Source organism: Leuresthes tenuis, unplaced genomic scaffold (assembly GCF_036924035.1).
Source record: "Leuresthes tenuis unplaced genomic scaffold, fLeuTen1.0.hap1 SCAF_22, whole genome shotgun sequence".
Taxonomy (NCBI): Eukaryota; Metazoa; Chordata; class Actinopteri; order Atheriniformes; family Atherinopsidae; genus Leuresthes; species Leuresthes tenuis.
Window position 1 is genome coordinate 7,320,145 of NW_027325376.1, and position 27,745 is coordinate 7,347,889.

Here is a 27,745-nt window from a genome sequence, read left to right on the forward strand (position 1 = left end):
GTGTTGTGTGGCTTACTGATGGTCAAACTGGAGGAACATGCTGACAGCTATAGATGGCCCTGAGGTGCACATCAGCCCAGAATAACTCGCAGCTCTCTTTCTTTATAGAGGAACGGTCTTTGTTACCACTGCTGGCAGTTAGTCAATTGCGTGTATTAAGCTACCTCACAGTGTTCAACAGTCATTGATAGCTCGCTCTGAATGAGTACACATGGAGTCTTGGCTTTGACTGTCTTTTTGATCAGGTGGAGATTTTTAATAGATTTTTCTTCGCCTCCAACAGACGACGTTCTGCGGTTTGAGCCCGACTCAGGGCAGACTGCAGGCAGCTGATGGGGTCATTTGAACCGTGTGGTTGTAGATGAGAGTGCTGAGACACAAAGAGCCAACGCTGCGATCACAAGTGTCCGACAGCGGGAGAGTCAGGAAGTCTGGCGACTGTAAACCTCACCCGACCACCCCCACCCACACGCTCATCCAGAAGACGCGGTTGAAAACGTGCCAAGGGGGCAACTCTGTGCACACAAACCAGTCTTACCAAACACATGCAAACATTTACTCGTTTGCACGTTTTTAACCCCAACTTTTACGCTAACCTTAAGCTTGTCATAACTGCAACCTCAAAAAAGCACAACGTCTCCTCCAAGTGCAAAGAAAACATGAATTATTCTGAAATCGGTAATATTTTATGAGCACTTTGTTAAACTAGGCTTTGTTTGGATTCATACTGTCAAAAAGCATAAAGCAACGACTAAAAGTCAAAGAACATTTAATCATTAATCTCATTAATGGTGTGCTAAAAAACATTTTCGTTTGTGTGTCGAAGCTTCTACGTTACTAACATTAAGTATGATTGCATAGTTAAGTTAGTGTTAAAAAGAGCTTTACCCCCCCACGAAGAATACCTTTACAAACTCTATAATCTGCCTTAATTTTTGGGTTTAGATTTGGTTGTAGGGTTGTGAATATAAATGTGGGATTACAAAGTAAATCTGTAATTTCTTACATAGATCTCAATTCTGCTTTAAGGCCTATTTAGATTTAGGTAGCAAATATCTCTAATGTTGCCTATATTAAGATATTATATTCAATATTACCATTATATCATAATAGATCTGTGGCATATTTGATATTCTGTCCAATGGTAAGTTTTATAAAACATTCAGTTTTGTTTTAGATCTACTGATCAGTATTGACCTGTTTTTTTTTTTTTTTTTTCTTTTACTGGCACCATTAATCCCAAAACTTAATTTATTATTCTATATTGTGTAATTACAGTGGACAAATGACATTTTAGTGACATAGGAAGCCCACTAAATTCAATACCCTTGATAATTCAGACTGCTGTGTAATTAATGCTGTGAATCTAAAATTGGTTTAATGTTATTTTTTGTTTAAACATATAGCTTAAAGTTCCAAAAGTTGAGCTGCACTGTTTTTTGTGAAATGCCCCAACCAATTGGACGTGAAAGTGAAACTAACTGTGTGGTGTTCAGGGCTCAGAAGGATCTGCCATAGATTAGAGACAGTTCAATGCTACTTTAACTTATAACACTCCGGTTGTGGGTGTTATAGTAACAGAACAGCTTAGGTGTAGGTTGCCCTGACAATGAGATATTTAAGCCACACGTTTAAAAAAACACGTGCCACATGCCTTTTTGTGTCAAAATTTTTGCCCAAAAATATTTTTAATGATTAGACCAACATATTTAAACAGTGAGCAGCAGTTTCACATCAGAGCAACAACTGCGCATATGTTGCATTCAAAATGTTTCAGTTGTTTGTGGGAATGAGCTGTTACGTACTGCTGAACATGCGCAGCAAAGGTAGACAGGAATTCAGTAGAGAAAACAACAGATCTGCGGGCAGACTAAGTGGGTGAGTGAACAGGTTAACGGCGACGGGGCCTTGAATGGCTGTGACAGGGAGAAAGCAGCGAGAGGCTTCAGCACTGAAGGGGGAAGTGACCCGGAAACGGTGAGTAAGTGCAGCTTGCCTGGGTCCTTTAGAAAAAAAGAGAAAAAACTCTCCAGAAGCACTGATGCAAGTCTACCTAAATACACTTTTTTTTCCCTTGCTTCTCTCTGCTGAGATGCATCCCTCAGCTACGCTTCGTGTCTCAACAGAAGAGAAAAACAGAATGTGTTTGTCACTCCGTTTCTCTTAAATAACAAGTTTGTTTTTGAGTGCAGATAAAAGTGTGCGGTGACATTATTTCTGCTGCTACATTCGGTAACTTACCCCTGGCTACATAAAAGGTGAAAAAATCGCGTTCTTCTTTAAGATTCTTGTCTTGAATTTCTTCTTCTTGTGTGAAATTTTGCATTTTGCTCCACAAAGCGATAAACAGCACCTTCTTTGTGGGTAACCACGTATGAGTAAAAGTCATAAGAAAAACAGTTTTCTGCTTTAATTGTTATTTAGCTTAAAATCACGATTAAATTAATCAAAGTTGTTTTTTTGTTTGTTTTTTTCCAAATGACCACAAAATAATTGGAGAAGATTCAGCTTGTTTTTTTTTTTGCAGCTGCTTTCTTCATGTATCCATAAACTGCTTTAAACTGCAACTTTTCCATTGCAGCAAAAATAAAACGGTAGATAAATACATAAACACGGACTATCTGCTGTCTACATCTCATGATCTTTGACAATGTCATAATTTGTTTCATGTGACAGTATAATACTCACATTTGGACATGTTTCTTCTGATGAATTAATCCTTTATCTAATTTCAGAATCTGTCTGGGCAGAGTTGTTTGGTGTCAGTGAATCAGGCCTTCAATGAAGCGTGAATATTTCTCCCTTAAGTCTTAATTCACTTCCAGACACACGTTTGCACGAATGGTTTGATCCTGACGTCCATGTGTAACTGAGTGGATTGATTAAACTAAACAAACCTATAGAGACTGAAACTTTCTGTGCCTTTAAAAAGTACTCGTGCTGCATGTCAACAGGGGCACGAAGATTAGAAGTGGTTGCTCAGATTTTCTTCTCTCTATGAATTATTGTTGACAAAAAAGGCTCAACCAGCATTTATAGAAAGAGGGGGGAAAAAAGCAGGTTGAAATATTTTTACAGCAAATTTTCCTCAAATAGTTTAATAAAGATATGAATTAAAATTAAGCAGTGAACTCAGTTTTGGACCACATAGCTGACTTCACTGCTTAATTTTATCTCTCTTCACACAAACTAACATTAAAACATGAATTTTTCAGTTCTGCTTAACTATGCTTGGCTTTGTGATTAAAATTCACAGCAGATGCCAGTATTTTTCACCTCCCCAGCAGTGGAAGAAGTGAACTCTAATTCATATCTTAAAAAAAACTAACACTAAATTTACCTTTCTTTATAACCTGAAAACAAATCCATAATGGCATTTTAATAAATGCGGTCAAAGATCATTCAGCCCTAATCTTGGGAGTGTTATTTCAGCTGAAGTCGGCACATCAACAAACATTTAACTTTTTATTGCAAAATGTATCATTGATTATAACTGCGCTCACAGTTTAACAGTCTTATGAAAGGTCGAGTGAAAACAACCAAAACAGAAAAGAAAAAGGTTTTAACGCCAACAACAATTATAAGGCCATACAGTATATAAATACAAATGACGTGTTGTTTCACAGAAGTTCATGAACGCACACACACCCTCACACACGCACACACAGAATATTATTGCGGGGTAACAATGCTCCGAAGGACGTAGATACATTCATTCCGATAACTTTACTGCACAAAGTAAAACCGCTCAGAGAATCTCTGATATATGCTCATTTTTCTAATTTGATGATGATAATAATAATAATAATAATAATAGTAATAATAATAATAATGCTATACTGTTTGGGGAGGAACAAAAAGTGTCACATGCATGTCTTGGTCTGTTTGAAAAAGTTGGTCGGAAGAGATCTTCTGAACTAGCCCGAAAAAATAATAATTGGAAATGATAAGACGAAGTGTCAGAAACGGAGGTGACTGTATGCAGCATTGTCCACGCACACACACACGGGATCTTATCAGTCCGCGTCAAACAGGCCAAAATATTTGCCAGTGTTGGAGAAGTAGATGTAAGGCGCAGCGTTTGCAGCTGGATACACGACAGGGAAAGGCATGGGTAACAAGCATCCGCCCAGCAGGCTGCTGTCTTTGTAAAAAGTTGGTAATTGCACGTTTTTTCCTGGCTCTGGGAAATGCTCGGCGGCCAGCGGGCCCTCCATGTCCGTGGACAGCTGTCTCTTCAGTTTGTTACGGCGGTTCTGGAACCAGATTTTCACCTGGGTCTCTGTGAGCTGCAGAGAAGTGGCGAGGCACGCTCTCTCCGAGCTGCTCAGATACCGCTTCATATCAAAAGTGGCTTCTAGTTGAAATATCTGTCTCTTGGAGAAGATGGTGCGAGTCTTCTTCTTGACTATGGCTTTGATGTCGGCGGTGGACTGTTGCAGCGGCTCGGAGGCGTCCTCGGTGCTGTGCGCACTTTGCACCCCGGGACAGGACTCAGTGGAGAGCGGCGGCGTGTCTCCCTCGAGGTCCGCACGATGGATTCTGGGCTTTACTGTGGATGGGAGCGACAATATGTGCTTTGAAGCAAAACGTACACTTGTTTTTCTGCGTACAAACACATGCAGTGAAACAACACGAGAACTGGCGCCGCCTAATTAATAAATACAGACAGCGATCACCAGTCCTCTCATAAATACGGTTAATTCGTCTTAATCTTTACGCACCATTCTGATGCTAAAACTATCCATAGTTTGAAAACATTTACCAATGTATTACCTTTCTTTTCTGACCCACTGTCATGCCTCCTTCGGACGTCCCACACCTCTTCATATCTCGCTTGAAAATCCTTTTTACATCCACTGTCCCTCTGCTCCAAATCCGCGCCGTCTTGCTGCTTCAGGTTGAGGATGCTGTCAATGGTGAACGTCAAACACGCGTTCCGGCTCGGGGCATCCTCTTTGCTCATATTCCCCGACATTTCATTCGCTCCTGCAAGATTCCCGAAACACCGACGTCTGCGGACGTTCCGAGCACCATTGCTCCCCGACTGAGTCTAGAGCGCGGTGGAGCCGGTGCGCCGTAATTCAACGACCCGGAAGACTGCGGTTTAGCAGCTTTTGATTGGTAAGGTTGTGGGGCAGATGAGGGCGGGACGAACACTTACGTCTGGCTGCCATATTGCAGCTTTACTCTCTGAACCGAGTTCATACGCACTTGCTCAGTGCCGCATGATGCAAAGCAAATTCATCAACTTCCTTTGAACTCAGAGTTTAGACTTAACCTGATTATGGGTTCTCTTGATTTGCAAACTGGGCCATTTCCAAGACTTTGATGACTTTTTAAAAGCCACATTCATACTCTAACTGCAGAGGTCATGAGAATGATGTAGTCTGAAAATGGGGTCAGTGGGTGTAGAAGCTGAATGCAGCGTCTTTAACGCAATAATTACTGCCAATATAACCTTTAATCCAACACCTGAATTTGTATATAACCCTGTCCCAATTTAGCTTATTGGTTCTTTTTCCAAATCAAACACACACGCCAGCAAAACCACAGAAGTGTATCTTCAGTGCAAATAAGGATGGCAAATAGTTTATAGCACCATTTGTGGACACATTTTATTCACAGTAAACACAAATGTGTACAAAAAGTCTTTATTAAAATCCTCTTAAATAAAAAAAAAGTGTCAATCAGTATTGATAATAATGTATCCCTGCTAAATGCAATCAAGATGACAAGTCACAAACCCCAACACATTTTGTAAATCATCAGTTCAGTCACAGCATGTGTAACAATTATAATCAGTGTGAACAAATGAGGCCAAGAAAAGATTTACAGCTTGTGAAACGTCAAAGTTTTGGGCTGCATGAAAAAGACGAAACCACTTTAGTGCAGTATGAAAGCATAGAAACCATTGTAATGGTTAAAGTATGAAGTCAAAACTTGTTGCTTTTGTCTGACTGACGGGAAATAAAATATATAACTGATGTAATTTGAGCAAACTGAGTCATGTTCATGGTCCTGTGGAAATTTTTCCAGGAATTCTCTCCAAAATTTCTTCAGATCACGTCACAGACAATCACTTTGCCCCATAGTTTATGCACATTGAATTTGAAGAAATTGATCACAAATTGGAAGCATATTAGAAAATCTGTGAGCTTGTGTGAAATGTCCTCAGATTGGACATTGGACAAAAAAAAAGACACTACATTATTTAACCCTTATCCTGAGGGGAAAAAACAATCAAAACTTGTGCTAATATTCTGGAAATGGTTGCGAAAATGTGTTTCGAGGATTGTTAAATCGCCATTCATCTTAATCTAACTCTGCATGTGTTTATCGAACAGAAAACATCCAAAGAATGTTTGGATCCAAAGCTGAATGCAGGGTGGGTTATGCCCAGTCCCTGGAGGGTGGGGTCAACACAAAAGTTCAAATTTTGCAGCATCTATTTCAAAGATTAGCTTGAGTCACGTGTCTATTGGGTCTCTTCAACTCTCAAAGTCACACCAGTCCGGTCATCTGAGGCGATATGAACGTCATCGAATGGGCGAAGTGGCCAGTCAGTGGATAGTTAACTGCATCTGAGACGCTAAGGACAGGTGGTGACACGTGAGGCAGACTGGTCAACGTCGCAGGCGTAGCGATGTTCTCGCGATACAACACGGGAACCCTGACGACCCTGTGTGCGCCGTGGGGGAAGAGGGCGCTACTGGCTTCCATATCAGCAGCGATCTGCCGCTTCCACTTGTTCCTGCGGTTTTGAAACCAGATCTTCACCTGAGTCTCGGTGAGCTGCAGTGAGGCAGCCAGTCCGGCTCGTTCCGAGCTGCTCAGGTAGCGCTTCAGGTCGAAGGTAGACTCCAGCTGAAACACCTGGCTCCGGCTGAACACGGTGCGCGTCTTCTTCTTCCTTACAACTTTATGGTCACCTGAGATCATAAGGAAGACAAGTGTCACTGCTTGCATTTGATCTTGATGTTGTGTGGATGATGAGTGGGATTGTGTATCTTTGCGTATGTCTCTATCATCCACAGATATCCCAGCCAGGGATATTTTGATGGGATTTATTACATTGTTTATATTATCACGAGCCATGATTTTTTCCCCCCTTTAGGTAACATTTTCTGCACATTACAAACCATGTTATTTGTAATGTGCAGAACGGAAGTGAAAGCACAGTAGAACAGTGTTTTCATGCACAAATGACCTTTTAAAGGTACTTTAAATCATCGGTGTTTGGGACACTTGTACTCTTACACCATCCACCCCCCTCCTACCTCCAAATCCAAGTTTTTTTTTTCACCTCTTAAATTCCAGGCCAGTCACATGACAAAACATGAAACGTCGTAAACACTTAAATCTATTGATGTGTGTCTACGAACGTGATTTATTTCTTTTTTTTTCTTCGTGTTACTGGACGGGAAAATAACAGAGAGGAACACGAAGTCTCCACATTCTGTCAAACAGTCACAAATCAACTGTTGCTCCACATTTAACTGGCAGAAAAAAGTCCTGGACACACGAACGTCCAACTGAAACACATGACTTTGAAAGTTATTTCATGCCCCCTTCAAGTGAACATTACAGAATCAATAAACTTGTAAAACTTTCCATTCTTTTAAGCTCTAGACCCAGCAACTCTTGCATCCCTGAAAAATGATATGATATATTTAATGATCTGGGCAAATACTGCTGCTGATATCCTTCTATCAAGACAACACTGTAACAAATCAATAAGTTCTAAAAATGTTGCCTTGTTGGAAGGCATTACAAATAGTTTACACGTAGAGCGCATGCGTGGTAACGAATCCCGGTTTGTGCTTATCACAGGACGCAATTTTTAGAGATGGTCTGCTGCTCATGTAGGTTTGTTGTAACTCACCCGTGTCACAGCTGTCTCCTCGAGAGGTGCCGGAGGAGCGCGCGTCTTCCTCGTCTCTGTCATCCATCAAACTGTCCTCCCCCCTTTCCTGCGGTTCGTCGTTCTCCTCCACCTGCCCCGTTAAAGCTGGAGAGTCCCGTTCGTTTGTCGGCGCAGGGTCCGCGTGCTCGCGCCAGATGCTGGTCTTGTGTTGCGGACCTGCGAGAAATGTCGTGAAAGAGAAACAAACCCGACTTCAGATCACACCAACTCACTGACTCCTTTAAGGACATTGTGTCGTATGTAGCATAGGGGAGAAATAATCCACGCTCTGTGGCTTTCTACAGATTAAAAACGAATCTGAACTGTGAGAATAACAATATTTAGACTCTGTATGGATGCCAGTTGGTCTGTAGGCTGATATTTGGAGAGTTGTGGGTTTTACGCACGGAGGATGGGACAGAGACGTGTTAGATGCCATGTGTAATAAGCACTGAAAATACAAAAGCTTAACGCCTTTGGTTGAAACGTGTGCGCTAAGTATTACAAATAATTTTGTCATTTTACCATCAAACGATTATTGTCCAAATTTGATTATATGCTGTGTTGCCAAAGCGTTCGGAACAGTTTTTAAATCAACGTTTATCAAACGTACAGAAAGCCTGTTGTAAGGACAACAAAACTACATCTATTTTTTCTTTTCGTATCATTTCCAACCGTAACCTTCGGCAGCAGTTCAACTCACTTCCCGAGCTGCCGTGCGCTGAGTTGGGAAACGTTCCGCTCCATATCAGCTCGTTTTCGCCCTGTCGTCTGGTTTCCAGCCCCGTACAGACCACCGGTTTGCGAGCGGTTCCAACTTTGAGGTCGGGGTCCTCCACCCGCTCCTCAGCTGAGCAGCCTCCGCCTGCAGTTCCCAGCAAATTCTCAATGTAAAACGACGAAGCACCACGTTTCGGTCTCGGCGCTTTATCGTCGAGCATCTCGACTTTTGTTTTCTGGTCCCTCCTAGGGCCGCTTTCACAGCTCCTAAAATTCCCCAGACATGTATATTACGCCATCAATCCCAAGAAAGCATCTCGTGTCTTCTGCTCCGCGTAAACCATCCCGCCGCGCACCGACAGGACGTCCTGCCGCGATAGTTCCGCACAGAAAATTCGTCTTGGGGTTGAGCTGAGGGCAGAGAGCAAAGCGGAATTACTCCAGTTCAGAGAGCGGGGGGAGAAGAGGATTGACACTGTTGTTTCTCCGCGCCTCTCTTGTAAACTGTGCGCCTCTGCCTGGAGGGACCGCAGAGATGCGGGATTTAGGTCAATTAGGGAGCAAACCAAAGCAGAGATACGGTGTTGTCCTCAGGGCTGGAGATGGAGAAAGCGTCACGAAGAATAGCACAGTACCGCCTATTGGTTACAATTGTCCATGCACACTTCATATTTATTATATGCCTTATAAAGCTGCTGTTCTCCAGGTTTCTTAAACTCTTGATTCCTAATGACCAAAGAAATCATGCCTAGTTTGCCACAACTGCCACTTTCGTATTTTTGCTCCAGTTCGTGGTTCCTCACATCCACACAGTTAATAAGACAAGAAAAAAACGGAACGGGGAGTAAAATAAAAAGTAAAGATACAAATTCACTAATGACACTAATTAGAAATATCTTGCATTCAACGCGAAGAAGAATGTGGGCCATAGAGGACGCGTTTAAAGCTGCAGAAAAAAAAACAGAAAAAGTCAATTTTCTGTTCGACTAACTTGGAATAATTTGTTACTCGCATTGAAATCGTGCAACCTTGTTTATTTCAAACTTTGAAGTTAGTTGTTATAGGTGAGGGTGTTTTTTTAAACCACACTGGTTAAAGATCTGCGGTGCGAAACGCAACATTTTACTAATGATCTCGGTATTGTATCGTGATATGTAGCCAGTTTGATTGTGCTCTTAAATAGGTAATTTTTTTTATTCGTTTTCCTGATTTTGTGTTTGGTGAAATGCTTTTGATGTGGCGTGTTTTCCGTTTTTTCTGTCTGACTTTTAAATATATATTTTTTAGAAAATGTCAGTTTTCTTGTGGTTATTAATATTTTTTTACAGGTGATGTTCTGTTTTTTTGTGAGATGTTGTAAAATTGTCTTGTTTTCGGTTTATCTTTTTTTGTGATTGGATTTGGGATTTTTTTTTTCATTTAGTTGATTAGCTGTAGAAAATGTTGTTTTTTCTGGGCTTTTATTTGTCTGTTTCTGTCTCCTGTCTTGTTTCTTTGTGCTGGCCTTGAGTTTGCATCTTGCGGTGTTACTTTTTGTAACACAGTGTGTGAAATCTTAAGAATGGACTTCGTGTCTTGTTTTGTGTTAAAATCTTATTGTTCTTTTGTTTTGTCTTGGTCAGTTTTTTTTTTTTTTTTGCACCTTAAGGCCTTTTAACATGTTATAAGGCATAAAATCGGAATTAATGATTTGTGCCTGACTTGGATTATCTGCGCAGCGGGCTCCCTCCTTTATGAATCTCATGCTGATGATTTTCAGTTTAAAAGATGCCTGTTTTCTTTTTTTTGAAAAAAGAAATATTTATATCAGTGTAAGTTACATATCAGATGCTTGTTACCAAACATGTATTTACAAATTACCCACAAAATGCCTAGAAGCCATAACAACCTTGTCATCTGGGTTGTGTGGCTGGAAACATGTTGTTCCTCCTGGGGCAGGTTTAAAGAACCAATCAGTGAGGAGTTTTATTTCTAGCTCAAAAGCCTCCAACAGTAACTGCACCACAGGCCAAAAAATATTTCTCACTTACCAACTAATTGATAATCTTAGCCAAATATTTCCCCACCATTAAGGTGTAGATTATCCATGGAGAAATTATTGAGAGAGTCCAGTGCAACTGTCCACTAATGGACAGTGTTCCAGCTTAAAATTACAGCAGAGAGTGGAAACACAGAACTGTTGGAGGTGTAATAGGATGTAAAGACTATGAAAGCTTACTTTCATCTGTAAGCAGCCTTGAACAAATGCTCTAAAGCTCAGAACATTCCAGTCTGCAGGGTTTCAGCCTCTCTGTTGATTAGCCACTCTCACTCCTACCTTTTTTCTACTTAGATTTTCAGAAAAAACACTTCAATGGATATTAGCAAAGTAAGCAAAAATAACGGAGGGGAGGAATTAAATCCCCACCGAACAAATTCTTGGAAAGGGAAGCGGATAACAACACACACCGTGCTCATGCAAGAAATGCTCACAATTGTTCTCTGTTGTGCCACTACACTGACTTTGCAAAAGCCTCTTTGCCAGTAATAGCCTATGAGCCTAATGGTCTGCAGCCGGATTGGAGTGCAACACCGCCACACTTTTGGAGTGAATTCATTCAAACAATAACAGCAAACAAACTCAGTATGTCTGATGTACATTTAGATTTTCGTCAGTTTAATTCGGCTGATAAGGGCAGCTGATATTTGTCATTCTTTATTGTGGTAAAATAGAATAATTCTGATATTCTGTGTCATTGTGACACTGTTTGAGGCTTTTTGTTTGGGTAATGTTAAAGCCAGTGGTCTCTAATCTTTTAGGTCTACATTTGAAAGAAATGTTTATAACTTTTAAGAGTTCCACGCTCAAAACCCTTTATCAAGACTGTCTGACTTAATTTTTGTAAGCAGAATGTGTGGCTGCGCTCCCATTCAAACGTTGTTTAGCCTGATTGGTGCACGAGGGAGGGTGACATCATGTTTTTCTTAATGAAATCCTGTCTGCTTCAAAGCAGTCACCAAAGCACAGGGGACACACAAAAAAGTGCCCAAGTCTCTGGTGAGAAAAGGCCAAAACTCATACAGAAAGGAAAAAAAAACCTGCTTTCAGGGTCTTTTTATTTAGGGTCAGGTTTTATTTTGTGGGAGTTCAGATACAGAATGTTATTGATCAGTACAGCTCAAATCTTTACTATTCCAAAGATGAGATTAAAGGGAAATCTTTAGAAAACTAAATACATTCTGTGCACTTTAAGCACAAACTGTCATGCTTTGTCAGATTTATTCATGCCATACACAGAAATGTTGACTTTTCTTTTAAATCTGTATTTAATATTTTTGTCTACACACGTCTTGTGTGTTTTTGCAGGAGTGAATGTTGTTTTCAGGCTTCGTCTTCTTGAAGCACTCAGCAGTTTGACCATGATTTCTGCATCATAAGAGAAGATTTAGTTAAAAACCTGTCGGTCAAAGGGGTGTTTGTTCATGTGGGGCCATGTCAAAGAAATGAAACTATTAGTATCTTATCATCTCTTCTTTATTCTCTTGTAAGAGAGATGCTTGAATTCTGCAGGAGAAAGTTGAGACATCCGCCAAGTTAAGAATGCAGAAGGACGGAGGAATTTGCTCTCTTCTGTTTTCTTAACCCCGTTATCTTCACTGAACAGTGATTCAGTCAGATATTTCAGTCAAATTCAAATTATTTTATGCTCTTCTCTAACAGTAGCACTAACGCAGCGCTCCCTTTCCTGCCTTGTCTCACTGTGAAACACTGCACAGAGGAAGATTTGTTCATTTCCGGAGCCTCAAAAACAAATAGCTTAGCTTGTATGTAACAGACACCTTTGTCATATATTTGTATTTAACCGGATGTCTAATTCAGCCCAGAAGAGGGACCAAAAGCTCCCATAAGGTTTATATTTTACATGTTTTTTCCACAGTATTCAGATTTAATTGTGATTAACATACTTGGAAGGAGATGAGTTATATTTACATCAATTATATGAATTATTACAACATCTCCATTAATTTATCAACACAATGCACTTTAAGCATCAGAAGTGCTCATTTTGCACTTAATTCATCTATTTCTATGAGTAATTTATTAACACAGACTTACTGAGGTATTTCTTTACATCTTTAACAATGTCATGATATCTTTTTGTTTGAAATCTGCTAAGAAACTAAAAGATGAACCTTTTTTCTTGCTGATGAATTGCCCTTTTGAAAACGATTTTTCAATTTGTGGTATGATGGTTTGTAATTTAAAAACAAATGTAATTAAAATAGTCCTTTTTAGGGGAGCGACAGTCGCTCATTGAATAAATGTGCAGAACAAGAACTCCCCGCTGCTGATTACTTTGATTTACTGAGGACAGCTCAGCCATAACAACAGCATTATGAGTCTAATCCTGATTGGATTCTAATCCTGTATCATTATTGCTGTGTGTTTGTCTTTCCATATGCAAGATAGAAATCGCTATATTAATAGTCTGCAGGGGGATCCTCCACATCATTATTTCTGGCACTATAATGGGCCACTGCGATGATGCAAGCTGTTGAGGTCAAAGCCATGGCCCAGAATGCCAGAGTGTATGAGGTCAGAAAGGTCCAGACATCTTAGGTTGGACTTAACAGAGTCGGTCAACCAGAAGGCCTCTTTATGCCACATGGAGCATGGAGTTATTGACAAATCTGCATGTTTCATAGCCTCTCCTGCCGCCGCAGCTCATCCTGCTCGCTCCCTTTTTCCATTTTGCACATTGAAAACACTGAATTTTCACCCAGCGTTTTCCTGCCATTCTTTGTCAGATAGGTCAGCGGTGGACCCAGCGTGAAAACAGACCTCCAGGCTCCCGCTGTCACTTAACAGAAATGCTCCTTAATCTGTGTTTTATACCTGCTCAGGAACTCCAAAAAACCCACTCCAGATTACAACCATTGAAACTGACACATACTTTTCCTGCTTAATCCCTATTAGCCCTCACCTCACTGCATGCGGAGCCTGATTCATTGGAACAAACCAAAAAGGCACTCTGGGAGCCGTTTGTTTTATTGCAAAGGCTTTTTTTCCCCCAGTTTCACACAAAAGCTTGTGGAGAAAAATAACTTTGTTATTTTTAGTTTTTTCCAATTTAATTTTAATCTGGCAGAGCATAAAAACAAAACTCTTTCGAGACTCGGCTGGAATAAACTATTAATGCCTGTTTGTTTAACCCTTCGACGGCAAATTAACCCCTGTTAGAGCCAGCTTGTCAGTTTAGTACAAAAGAGGAAAATGCTTGAGATTTTAAACACGTCGTGGGTTGTTTGCCTCACATCCCCTTACACTGGTGCATGTGTGAAAAAGAAACGCATATACCGCGTGTTCATTGTGGAATGAAGGTTTTAGCATAACTTTCATGCACTTTCTTCTTGTTTTCTTCAGGAAACGTGCGTTCATAAATTGAGAAAGTGATTATTTAAGTGGGAAGAGTGCAGTCACGAGCAGGTCTGATATACAGAGACAGGAAATTAGTTTTATTCTTTTGTGCTGGTTGTGATGAGCACCTCTGATGGAGTAAAACATCAGAAGGGTTACTGCTGATCTGCGGATCAATAAGAAACCATCAGCTTCCCCAATGTCTTTAACTGTGCCAGGAACCAGGGTCAAATGCTGAATGCAACCTCCAGATACAAATAAAAAGAGAACTTCTGGAAAAAAACTTCAAACCACTCGAATAGGGAGGAAAAAGCTCTGTTTTCCCAAATAGTTGCTCGAATGCTCTCCATCTGAAACCCAGGCTTCAAACTTCAGACTGTTTTTGCAGGCAAACTTAAAAGAATGTGTAAGTTGTAAAAAGCAAAAATCGAGACATTGAGCTGAAGACCTTCAAATGGAGGAATCGCGTGAGAAAAGAGCCGAGCACACTGGAGGTGGACTGCTGGGGAGAGAGCAGCGCTCCCCCCGAGGTCAAAGCACTTCTGTCATATTAGCTTACACACAGGGTCCATATTTTTCAATAAATCATGCCCCTGAAGGATAGCTGGGAGTGCAGAGGCTATTAGAGCTGCAGTCAGTCCTCGTCCTACTCTGCTGAATTACACCTAACGAGGAAAGTCCTCAGTTTGAAACATCCACTTGAGAGACGGATAACTTCCAAAGATGTTATTTTATTTATTTATTTATTTATTTATCTGAGAGCTTATTTGATGGAGACATACATACACACACCTGAAACCAGCGACCCACTGCAGTTATGGTGTTATTTATATGTGTGAGTGTGTAAAACGTTTTTCTGAAACTAAGATTTAAAATAAATAGATAAAAAAAAAAGATACAAAATCAACACAGTAGGAGACAACTGAAGACCTTAAACTGATATGGTGGCTCTATAAAGTAAGTAATATAGGCAATAAATGCAGACATTTCTTCTTTTCTGGTGGATAGAAGATTTCTTTATATAATAAAAATGCAGATTGACTTTTAAGAAGTCAATCAATCAAAGACTTTGTTAATTTATCACAAAGATCCGGATTATTGTCGTAGTAATGATAACGATAATAATAATGCTTATTATTAGAAATTTAAATTGAAATGTTCTCCTTTTTCGGATCGTGGACAGCCGTTTTTCTTTAAAACTTGGGTCAGTTGTGAATCTGTGTTTCTTCTGATGAAGCAAAGCGGCAGGCCAAGAAACATGAAAGAGTCCACGATGCCCGCCCGCCTGCGGGACAGATTTCCACAGAAAGTCTCGTTTCCCCTCCTCCTGTCACGCAATTCCCGTCACTTAACTCACTGCTGCTGCCCTGCTGGGAATCCAACCCGCAACCTCCACTCAGGTCACGGCTCCCACACGGCGACGAGGTTTTTCTTTTTTCTTTTTCTTGAACCCGCGGCTCGTTTTTTTTGGTCCCTGAAGGCATCTTCTTCCATTCGTTGCTTCGTGAAACCAGAGTGAAAGTCTTAAATAAAGACGTCTTTTCAATTCCTTATATTTAATTTAAAAAGAAGAAGAAAAAGACCACAAATAGTTTCTGTATGTGCACACTTCAAACTCAAACCAACTTCTTCACATTTCTGAGGGATATTGAATCATTTAAAGACGCAAACTGACGTGTTTTCCTTAAGTTTCCGGCTTTGTGTGGCTGTTGAATACTTTCCCCGCTCGGATGTTGGCCTGGTTTGATATGTGACTGATTTTTATTTTTTATCGCAAACCAAAGCTGCTCAGGCTGATGTTGACGAAGATGAATAAACACCCGTCGGGTCTACAATAAAATATGAATTTACTTTAGCACGATTATTATGAGAATTCACCTCAAGGATATCTTTAACACGACCAGAACTTCCCTCTGAGTCCAAACGGCACGCAGTAAAATCACATTTGAACTCAAAAAGTGGAAAACGTGAAAAACTGATCAGCGATCAGTGTTTTTTTTTTAATTACAGCTAACTTAGTTTTTTATGGGTTCTGATTGGCTGATCTGTAAACAATGAGATGATCGATAATATGAGATAAGATGGACCTTCATTCATCCCACAAAGGGGAAATTAAACAAATCTTTTCTAGATGAACCCTTTTCTTTTTAAACAAACTTTTAAAACTCATCTTTTCACACTTTAAAGCGTTTTCACCATTTTCTTTGTTTTTTAGGAACACGTTAACAATAACTAACAATAATATAAGTAATGAATTATTTCCTGTTATTTAGCTTTATTTATTTATTTATTTTTTTAAAAACTTTTTTGGTTGCAGGAAATATAAAAAAAAAAAAACAAAAAAAAAAAAACCCAGTTCCTTTAAGACTGAGAATAACTAACATGAATACCCGACTGAATTCTGAGTTTAGTGTTTTGGGATGAATGAACCAATATTCTCGAGTCATGACCTTTAAAGCGGCCTGTCGAGCTTGAACTGTGAATAAATTCTGATGAATTCTGTGAGATTCACGTTGAAAAATGTGTTTGTCTGACTTGAACTGCACATGCAAATATTAGCTGGCCACCACAGACTGTGTGTGAGGCCTGTGCTTCATCATCCTCAACATCTGAGTTGTTTCAGTATGAAAGCTCTCCCTCTTTGGTGATTTGGACAATTATTTCCCATTATGGTTTGTATTTTTTTGTTTGTCCTCCAACGTTGTAACGTTCAGCTGTCAAAGGCCATGTGTTCTGAGTAAGAATGAAGTCATTACACGGCTTTATTTTGAAGAGTGTGTGCTGATAATTTGGACTTGGTTACATAAAAGAAAATGGTTAATTTGAGGCTGGTTCAGAGCGAGTAAAAATGGAGGCCGCTGTAATGCCTGGAGCTATTTTCCAAGGCTGCAAACACCTTTTAGCTTATTTTGGTCTGCTGCTTGAGTGCATTGGGAGGGGAAAGTGGGACGAGATGCCTCGACCTGCTGGGTGTTCATCATGAATGTTCTGGTTTGTAGCTCCTGTCTGAGATGGATATCAGGCAGAATCAGCTTTGATTGGGTTCCAGAGTTCAGTTAGATTCTGTTTAATTTGTGCCTGTAGAATTAGCTCTAATTATAAAGAAATTATGAGCCAAAGAAACACAAGTACAGCTGAAAACTAAAACTAAAAAAAAAAGGAATATATATATATATTTTTGCCTACGTTTGCACTGAATGAGGAGTTGCTTTCAATCTCATTGTACTCATGTATAGTGACAATAAAAGCATTCTATTCTAGTTACTTTATTGATATTGTTGATCTACTGTTTATTTTATTACCACCATCAGCCAGCTGAGGGCAGCAAAACACAATTATCAGGAAAAAAATATGCAGTATTTGGTTTGGGAAAAGCAGATTTCTCTTATAAAGATTAATATAAATAGCTGAATAGGATATTATGTGTATTTGTCTCGTTATCTTTAAAAGTCGCCATTGAAAACATCAAAATGTAATTCCTACCTGGCGAGTTTTTTTTTCAAAGGTCAGTGTTTCAGTTTGACATTTCTTTTGATTTACAATAAATGTGGCTCATGTTGATGCTAAACAGCAGAGCAGCTGCAGATAGCGTTCATGAGAATGGACAAGACGGCACCATAATGGACTGATCTGACACGTGACACCAGTCTTTAGTCACTAGATGGCAGTGTTACATCACTACTGGTTTGACTCTCTTCACTTACTGTTGTTCCTGTGAGATTCAGTTCAGATCTCTTTCAACCAAAGAGGAGAGAAACGCAGTAAACGGGATCGAATGAAGCTCGTCGCTGATTTTAACAACATGGTTTGTAATGAGGAAAAGCCACATCGTCCAACTATTCGGGATCAGGCTTCCTCTGAGGTCCTCTGCACACTGTGATGAGTTATTACATTTCCTTCAAATATAACATTATCAAAAGACCCAAAAAGGCCACAACACATCCCTATAAGTTTGAATGACATCCTTTATTAAAGCCACACGAGGTTTGATTACCTCACTTTAGCTCCGCCTACAACTACCTGACTGAGGTCTTTTAACTCCAACTACCTGCAGGGTGAAGACGTCTGTGGTGTAAGGAGCTTGTACATCTACTCAACATCTTATTGGACCAAAAGACTTACTTAAAACCTTTTAACATGTTTGACAGTGACGACACTCGTGTTTACTCCTGTTATAAGGGATCTTTTTGTAAACTACAGAACTACTCTACCTCGCCCAGACCAGATGTCAAAGTGTTACTGGGCAAGAAACTGAACCCAAATTATTCTCCAATCCATCCATCAGTGTCCGAACGTGTGTGATGGCATAAAAGCTCTGTGTACTAAGTGTGTCGACTAAGAAGTACTGTATAGGAGTGGATGTGGCTTTTAAGATAAAAGTGCGTTGAGTGGTCAGCTCGACTAGGAAAGCACAACATAAACAGTATAATACAGTCCATTTACCATTTGCATAACTACTATTACCTCAGCGAAAGTGTTGTGATTACAGTGTACCAAGAAAGCTTGACTCTGGAACATAATGTACAGTTTGCTGTCAATCTATTGCTGCTGTATGTTGAATATAGATCAAGAAAAACATATGTGACTGGAGTCTGCATAAGCATAAAGCAGAAATAGTGTATTTCCATAAAACATATGTGCATAAATATTTGATAATGAGTAAACGGCAACAGCTGGCTGCATCGAGGGTTTGACAGTTTGGCAGTGGGGTCTTTAAACACTGTTTCTAAATGAATGACTCATTTTGTGCAGCAGATAATATAAATGATGTAAGATATTGCATTTATTTATTTTATTTATTTAGCAGACGCTTTTATCCAAAGCGACTTACACTGGTAGGCGGGTAGAGTGAGGGGTCTTGCCTAAGGACCCCCACAGGAGGTAGTACCTTTCATGCAGAATCATTGAACCCAGGTCACCCACATGAAAGGTGGCAATCATACCATTACACTAAATATCCATTTAAAAATATACTTAGGACTACAATGTTTGCTTTTGTACATGATATACAAAGAATAAGGTGTTTTTCTTACTTTTAAGTGTTGCACAGCGTCATGAAACATGTTGACAGTTGATATGACCATGTGAGCTATATTTAGAACTGTATTTGCACCTAACTGCTGTTTATTCTCTGCCTGAAGTACACTGAGAGGCTATAAAGCCCCAGTGAAATCCAACAGCCAATCAATGGGGAGCTCATTAATAGATCATTTAGCAGAAGAAAAAGGCCTCGACTATCACAAAGACTGTGTGAGCTGTCACAGAACAAAATTACATCATCATCTGTCACCTGAGATTATCATGTCTGTTTGAGGAAAATGTTATCTTGCCCTCATTAAACCAGAGGGGAGACATTTAAATAAACTTCTTCAAATAATGAGACTTTTCTCATATTGCAATAGCATCGGGTGAATACTCGGCTTCTGTGACATCAAATAGTCCCCAAGCTTTCTGCGACCTGTTGTCTCATCACAGCGGTTTTATTCTGGTGGAACTTGCCTTCCAAAACACGAAGGCTCTATGAAAAAAAGTCATCCTGTTGTGTAAAACATCCTGTTTCCAACCTTTAAATCTTTAATTTTGAGGCTGTTGAATTGCTGTTTAAGCAATTGAAAGACTCTATTTAAGGTGGTGTCTAAAGCCCTAAGCTGTCACTGACACCACAGAAGACAAATTGAGCAGTTTGAATGGTGAATATCTGCATTCCTCTCAGTGGAATCAAAAGGGTGCCTGTGTTGGAAATTTCAGATAAGCACATGTCAGTGGCAATTACACATAACTGGCTGGAGACGTGAAGAGTTGATGTCTGGGGCTAAGGCTGGGTGTAGGCCTCTGTGCACGATGCACAGCTCAGTTCGTTACACAGAAACAGAGTTCTCCTTCACATAGATGCAGCAAGCCTTTTCTGTCCGCAGCCTTTCCAGAGGAGCTCTGACGGGGAACATCAGCTGTCATGAGGTTCATGTGCAGAGAGGGGAACAGCGAGAGAAAAACAATAATTGCACGGGGCTATCTTTTGTAAGAGAAAAACACATGCAAATCAGTGTCCCTGAGCTTCTATATCGACAAGATGTTTAAAATCAGCGTGCGGGTGGCATGGGCTCTGCTGGGAGGCTTTTCCTTTGAGTCCGGTTAGACTCGGTCATTTGCATCGCCTCCAGCTGTCCTTTTTCTTCAGCACCCTGAGCACTATCATGCATTAGAAAGTAATTTCACTCTCCAATGCATAACTTCTTATTTAAAGAGACACGATGCATTAAAGCACAGAGCAGGCTCCGCAGATTTACTAACCTGGGTGCATGAGCAGCTGTCGTCTCGCTGAAGTGGGACATCAAAGAGCTTTCTGACTGACTTAGTTCAGTTCAGAAAATTTTATTTATCCCAAATGGGCAACTCAGTTTGACAGCCTTCCCAGTTCACACAGTTGAGCGCAACAACATAACATGTCTGTGACAACAGATTAGCATCCGGCACCTGCAAGTTGCCTCATGTGGCCTTAAGCAGAAAATCAGGATAGCATCAGAAATGAAGACACAAACCTAAAAAATACAGATTGGATTAAGCAATCAAACAGCAGAAGGAAGAGTAACCGTTTGTTTTCCTTATTGTGCATAATAGCGCCGCCCTGAGGGCATCAAAGCTGTTTCACTAGAAGAACATGGCCACATTGACTAATAATAATTACATATAAAACAATTTTTATATGTAATTTTTCTGAACCCCTTATTGAGCTTTTGTACCAAAGATAACACATCTCCTTTAACTGAACTCCAATAATCTTAGAGAAGACTTAAGCAGTAGTTAGAATACCAAAAAGCATTATATTTTACAGGGATAACATCAGTTTTCTCTTATCTTCTTGAACTTTTCTACTTTTCTGTTGATCTGCTCAGTCGAACAAAATGAGCAGAGTTTAGAAAAATTTCTCAACAAAAGGTCCAGAAACTCAGAGTCTGATCCTGAGGCTTTTTCCACTGAATGGTTCAGTATTAGATTTGTTCACACATTATGAAATGCATTCTTTTTACTGGAGGTCAAAGCTGCAGTGCTTTTTCTTAAGCAGCTCAGCTTTAAGGTTCGGGCTTGTATGTGGTCAGCCAAACAGAGACGGGTGAGGAGTTGCACTCTGTCTTAGCCCTGCTCACATCGCATCACATAGCACCTGTTTGTCAGGACCCATTAGTGTCAGACTGTGACTCACTTGGTACTCTCTGACCTTATCATTCAGCAGATAGAAAGTGAAAGGTTGTATTTCAAACCAAACCATTACTCTCTCTGCATTTTCTAACCAACCTCCATGCTGCAAATTCTTGCAGTTTCACACTAAAAGCTCATGAGCTGTACAATTACTGTTTTTCTCACTATACTTCTAATACATATGCAGCTTAGCCTCTATTAGTCAGCACAGTGACATTCTTAGTTTACATGCATGCTCCTTCATTATGACACCCACTTTCCATGTCTGGCTAGAGTTGAATTGGCCACACTTATGGGAGGTAGGACGAGATGGCAGAAGGTGTTTTGTGACACTCTGAATCTCTCTGTACAAGTTTTAGACTTCTCCAACGCAATTTTTTCCTCAGTTTTCTCTTTTTTTTAATTCCCTACAACTTGGGATTCCTTCCCTTTTTCACTCACATTCACAAATGGGTAGCACAACAGGATTTATGGTAAGCTAACTTGACTAAAATTCGGAACTACTCATAAAGCAGCATACTGTGTTGAGACATAGCTGTGAAAAGGATGATCATTTCATATTGATCTTCATTGTCCACTTGCTGCCTGAAAGCCTTTTTTCCCATGCTTATTGCTGATCTGAGCAGATAAGTATCCATCTTAACACTGTCATGATCAGCTACATTACTGGTTTTGCATCCTGTGCAGCTCAACACTTGTTTAAGTGCTTTACAGCTGCCTCTGTTTCAATCACACTTGCTATAATAGCTTCTTATCAGCTTCCTATACAAGGCTGCAAATCAGGCTGCAAAATTCTGAATTTGCTCTGTCGCCGAGCTTTCCTCAGCAAACAGTGTTCTTATATCAGCTGCATATGTGCAATCTCACCACCTTCAGTCTCCTTCTGGCACAGAGCAGGGAAGCTGCAGGTGGGCTGCATACCTACCACAGGCCTTGAGCTTATCACAGATTCTCTCTGATATGTCTGCCTGCATTGTAGCACCTGAAACTGTCATGTTGGTGTGTGTTGATGTGTTGACAAAGGTCACATTCAGTTGCTGGTAATCCTCTAATATGATGTTTTATTTGATCATTAGTGCTTTTGTCCACAAACTCTCCGTGTGAGGATGTTGGCATCAGGGATTCTAACAGATTTTTAACAGATTTCTTTTTTTTTGGTTGTCTTGTTGGCTCTTCTGGATGATGTGACAATCATTTTGCCATAATTTCGTTTTTAGATATTCACTAAATCTTCAAACTTTAAACAGTGCAGTTCAGTTTGATGCATAATAGTGATTTAAACAGATTTCATACCACCCACGTCTCATTCAGTTAAACCATCCCACCAAGACTCTGACTTTTTTAGCCATGATGCTAAATATTTAACTGAACTCTGCTGTACTGACGCTGAAACCCTTTTTACACTGGTCAAAAACTCCTGCTAACATGGGACTTCTGTCCTGCATCAACTAACTCTGCAGTAGTTTTTGTCAGATGTGTCTCGACGTCAGTAAGAACAGGGCACCCAAGTTCACACATTAATTTTCCATAAGGGTGCTGCAGTCTGGCACACCTCACTTTTTCTTCACACAAACACCCGTTTATTGGCCATGACATCTCACATAGAGGCTTTGACAAAGTGATTGAAACTTACGGAAATAACTTGCAGACAAAAAGAGGCCAGATTGATAATTTTCATCTGCCTGCAAGACAACTGGAATATCGCGTTTCACTCAGCGGGACTGCAGTCCAATCAAAAATGTAAAACCAGTCTAATCATCCCAGAGAGATGTTAGAAATCAGCGCAATGTCACTCCTTCATGTTGTCACGGTTACTCTGGGGAGGTTCTGAATAAGTTGTAGCCCTGAGAGCACTGAGGGCAAACTTGCTATTACTGGCCATGAGAAAGGATGAATTGAGCTTTTTTTTTGCGAGGTATACCTGCACATAAAATGCTTGTTTGAATACTCATCAATTGACCTTTGCATTCTTTGAGGAGGTGGGCTTTGCAGAGATGACAGCCGCAACGGTGGCAGGTGCAGAAATAATAACAGTTCTCCACAGACTAAAGAAGCAATTTAAAATCCCTGACAATAGGTCTTTTTGCGCTGAACAACAAAGCTTTTACGGTAAATGGAGGCTGTATTTTCCTCCGAACAGACACAGACTTTAATTTAAGGACTGTACTCGAGAGGAAAACAAGGTATCTTGGAATCATCGTGTTGAAACTTGCTGCTGCTGTATAAACTGCAGAAGTGATCCCGGCAGCTACGCTCACTGTTTAGCAGCAGTGTAATCACCTGATGGCCTCAATGAAAACAGGAAGAGCTGCTTGATCGGTCTAAGGACGACATTCCAGCAAAGCGTCTGGGAAAAGTCAGAGGACTGAGCTGAATTAGAAGCTATAAATAATGGAAGATATTGAAATAGACATGCCTGTATAATACAGCGAGCAGCATATCCAACAAAATGTTTTCAAAAGCGATAATCATTATCACAGCGAAAGCTGCTGAGCAGCATGATGCCTTCGAACACTTCAGGAACAAGAAGTTTCCATCATTCCTCAACTCTCAGTATGTGACACGATAGCAGGTGTTCTCTCCTTTGTTTATGGCTCATCAATTTTCATGCGCACAATTCTGCCATAATGGTTTACTGAAGATGCTGTGAGAAGTGTTTTAAAACAGAAAATGTAATTTAAGTTGTAGCAGATTTGCTGCTGTTAGAGGTGACATTAAACTTGTATTCATCAGGTGTGCAACAACTTCAGATGTGTCTTGAAGAAGCACCCCTTTCTTTTTTTGTAACCTTTAATATAACTGCATCATGTATATTATAAAATATTATGCAAAAAATACATGTATTTGCCTCTTTTTTTGTATTGAAGCAGGCAATTTATCAGCAATAGCAATAGATGCCTTAAACTGTAAAATTTCAGTATAGTTTGAAGCGAACAGGAAATGTGGCTTACCTGTACGAAATTATCCAAGTCAGCTCCATGTAAACACTAAGTTTAACATTAGTCAGCTCCATCCAACACTATGTTTAACATTGCATAAAGGTATCTTTGGAGCACTTTCTTCTCCTTAACTTCATAAAGGAATAGATTGATCTGCACATTATCTGAGGCAAAGTTAACATTTTTCCTACAAAAACTGCTGAAAAGATGCATCTCTTACAAGACAGCATAAGGGTGCAGGAGCCTCACTTATAGACGGACTGCATTTAGGCTTGTTAAAGTAAACACTTCATATTGATTAGCTTCAATCTGTAAACCTTCATCTAAGTCACATTTCAGGCTACAAATAAACAACTTAAACAGTCTCCTGTGGGGGGCGCTATTTCAGAGAATTCTCTAATACGTAAAAAATAAATGATCTAAGGTTGTTTGCATTGGACAAATTGCTGACATGACAGTGACTCTGTACCCAAGTGAAACCAAACAGCAATTAACCTTAAAGTGAAAGAGCAACTTTTCCACGCACTGAACCTTGTTAAATATATTGAATGCCCCTCCAGACTTCTATTTTTTTGTTGGCATTGGAATATGTGTTTGTCTTCCACATCCAGTCAGGTCATCGACCTTTTTTTAAAAAGTTCTTCTTGGACATAACGCATTCATAGATCCATATGCTGCTCCTTGAAAAGTATCTCTAAACTGGGAACTCACTGAAATAAAAATAAGATGGCAAGGCCTGACCAAGAACGGGCAGGTGATGTTAAAATAATTTTTTTTATTTTTATACCAACTATTTAAAGACCATCATTAAATGGTTGCATTTATTCTGAATTTAACCAAAGAAAAAAAAAAGTACAAATAAGTGGTGAACTGAACTAAGTTTGTTCATGTTTTTCCATACCTTTTAAACTGGAACAACTACCATGAAACTTCTAAGACCGTGTGAGGTTTATATAGTCTTAAATCAACCAGTTTTCAGCCAGACATCAGTGTTGACATGCTGGTCAGTGCTCGCTGTGTATCACCACTCTGAGATGGTTTATTTATTCCAGAGGCAGCTAAAAAGACTTCTTCTATTCCTCTGAAAGACTGACATCTTTGTTTGTCAACCTGCACAAGTTGTCGGAAACATTACTGTCATCACAGCAGACGTTATCCCCAAAGCTTCACAACTGCCCTGTTGGTTAAAAAGCTCCATCTCATTAAAATCCCTTCTGCGTGCACTGCTGGGCTCAATAGTGACCATGTTGTCAGATTCATTTTTATTGGCGCTGCTTCCAACATTACATAACACATCCATGAGGTTCTCTTTCTGATAAACGGCACTTTGTAGGTTGGGATTAAAGGATTCATTTGTCTTGCCCGCTCTGGCTGCTAAGTTTCAGCCTTCAAAGTAATTGGGGAGCTGTGGAACACCGAATGCCAGACGGCCTCGGGGGTTTTCACTCTTACTTTCATGCATCCTGCAAAAACACAGCCAATCTCTTCCATATGAACTCAGCCTTAAGAATTCTTGTTGCTTCAAACATCAGAGTCATTGTGCAAAGTGCCGTTGATCCTGTAATTGCTACGTTTAATGAGACTTATTTAAAGAAGAGGAAAATTACTGACATAATTATGACTGAATATCATTTTTGTTCTCATTTGAAAAGCCTGAGGGAATCTACATCAGAGGCTATTATTCAATCTAATTTAACAAATCCAACAACTCATTCGTCATAAGAATATCAGGACAGGCTCATTTTAATCTAATTACTTTTCAGCCTGTATCCCATTCCAATCACGAGGGTTTGAACCAAGACATCAGAAGCCTCCTGCTGTGAACACATGTCACAAACAAGGATATTTGGAAAATTCATTTAATGATTCATCACCGTGAGCAGGTAGATCCCACAGTGTGAATAACCAAGAACTCACAAGGCTGCAGGATGTGTTTGAAATGTATCCGTGTGCAGTGAAACAGATGCAGCAGGGACTCTGGAATCATTAAGACTCGCAGTTATTCAGAGTTCTCAGAATCGTTACACTCAAAAGGCAGAAAATGTTTTTTTAAGGGATTCTGGCACACCTTCGTGATCATTGCTTCTTTGTGCCACAGCATGGGAGAAATGAGAAAAAGTTTCTGATGTCTTTGTTAAAGAGTCTGGATTCTTTTCATTATGCAACTAAAGTGCAAAATAGTCTTTCATGCATAGAATCCGTTATGCAGTCCACTATCAAAGAAGTGTGGGTAGATTTAATCACAGCTTGAAGGACATTTTAATTGCTGGAGAAACAATAAAATATAAAACATCATTAATTACAGTTATTAACATAACAACTGTTAGTCTAATTACTGTTGCACAGGATAGAGATGAGCATATCTTACTTTTCATCTTTACTTTCCTCAGGGGGCTGCTTCAAGGTCAGACATTCAAGTGTAAAGATCACAAATTGTCAACGATAGAAGATGAGCAAGATGATTGGATAGTGACTAATTTGGTGAAGTTATCGGTAAAAAACTTGTGATCTCTTCTCAAATCTGTTAATGTCACACATCTACATAACCGCTGTAGAAATGACAGCATTGTGTGTCTCTGGGATAGGTTCCTGTGGTTGAAATCCAGCTTAATGTTCTTATTCTGTAGTTATCGACCTTAACACACAGGCTTAATTAACAGCTTTAACACAGTTGCTGCAAACTAAGAAAACAGATATTTGAACTTTACAAGACTCTGAAGCTTTTAATGACTTAGCAACTGTGTTGACTCAAAGTTTAAAGTTCATTTTTGACTTTGGGACTGTTAACAGAACAAACGTTCAGGCTCCACAAAAAGAGTGTAAATAACAGGAATGTAAGAGTTCATCTTTAGCAATTAGATCCAAGTACATCCATGCATCTCTCTTATATTAGACAAAAACAAAATAGCATCCTAGTTTTGCTGCCTGCACAGCTAATAATTCAGATCCCAGAAGGTGGTATCTGGTTTTTGAGCCAAGCCTTCTGTGTCATGGTTTTGTCGCCTTGATAATGGTAATTTATTCTAGAAATACAAATATATTGTGATATAACACTTTTGCATAGACAGGCATATCATTCAGTAACCCATACATGTGCTGCAATTGTAAATTAACTTTGAAAAGGGGTTAATGGATGGATAAAAAACAAGACCAGGTCATACTTATTTACATGTGTACAACTGTAGGGACATTCCCACAGCTGACTGCGAAACAAGACTTGACAGTGGTGTTCAAAAACAAAAGTAGTTTTCAGAGTAGTAGTAGTGATTAATGTTATGTCTTGTGTATTGAACACCAATTCCTCACGGTCGCAGCCTCGCGCTCTGTCCCCTGCGTCCAGGTTGGCACAGGTACACATTGACTAACGTTACTCCCACGAGCCAACAAACACGAAGAGATTTTTTTAAACCTGTTCGCGTTGATAAACACGAAACGAATGAAAGACACCCCACGAAACGAATGAAAGACACCCCAGACGACACAGACAACAACGTAAATGAAGTTAACGGGGACCCACCACCACCGACCGAAGACGCGCTAACGACTAAAGTGAAAGCTAAAACGTAAAGCTACAACACCGAGTGG

General features: G+C 39.9%; 2 protein-coding genes across 2 annotated transcripts; both read right to left on the reverse strand.

Annotated features, from left to right (window-relative positions):
* Positions 1 to 3,810: 3,810 nt before the first annotated feature.
* hmx4 (H6 family homeobox 4) lies at positions 3,811 to 5,040 on the reverse strand. Its single transcript, XM_072376405.1, has 2 exons — positions 4,777 to 5,040; positions 3,811 to 4,552 (listed from the first exon to the last, which is right to left on the reverse strand). The coding sequence occupies exons 1-2, from the start codon at positions 4,976 to 4,978 to the stop codon at positions 4,017 to 4,019; spliced, it is 738 nt and encodes a 245-aa protein (XP_072232506.1). The 5' UTR covers positions 4,979 to 5,040; the 3' UTR covers positions 3,811 to 4,016.
* Positions 5,041 to 6,475: 1,435 nt separating this feature from the next.
* Positions 6,476 to 9,209, reverse strand: LOC140281965 (homeobox protein HMX3-like). Its single transcript, XM_072376485.1, has 3 exons — positions 8,610 to 9,209; positions 7,886 to 8,083; positions 6,476 to 6,932 (listed from the first exon to the last, which is right to left on the reverse strand). The coding sequence occupies exons 1-3, from the start codon at positions 8,845 to 8,847 to the stop codon at positions 6,505 to 6,507; spliced, it is 864 nt and encodes a 287-aa protein (XP_072232586.1). The 5' UTR covers positions 8,848 to 9,209; the 3' UTR covers positions 6,476 to 6,504.
* Positions 9,210 to 27,745: the final 18,536 nt, after the last annotated feature.

Bases quoted from the DNA above. Each gene is read 5' to 3' on its own strand.
- hmx4 (XM_072376405.1), bottom strand. From the start codon at position 4,978: ATGTCGGGGAATATGAGCAAAGAGGATGCCCCGAGCCGGAACGCGTGT. The intron at 4,553-4,776 runs GTAATACATTGG...TCCCATCCACAG, and splicing joins CAGTGGGTCAGAAAAGAAAG to TAAAGCCCAGAATCCATCGT.
- LOC140281965 (XM_072376485.1), bottom strand. From the start codon at position 8,847: ATGCTCGACGATAAAGCGCCGAGACCGAAACGTGGTGCTTCGTCGTTT. The intron at 8,084-8,609 runs GTGAGTTGAACT...CATTTCTCGCAG, and splicing joins AGCGCACGGCAGCTCGGGAA to GTCCGCAACACAAGACCAGC. The intron at 6,933-7,885 runs GTGAGTTACAAC...TTATGATCTCAG, and splicing joins AGGAGACAGCTGTGACACGG to GTGACCATAAAGTTGTAAGG.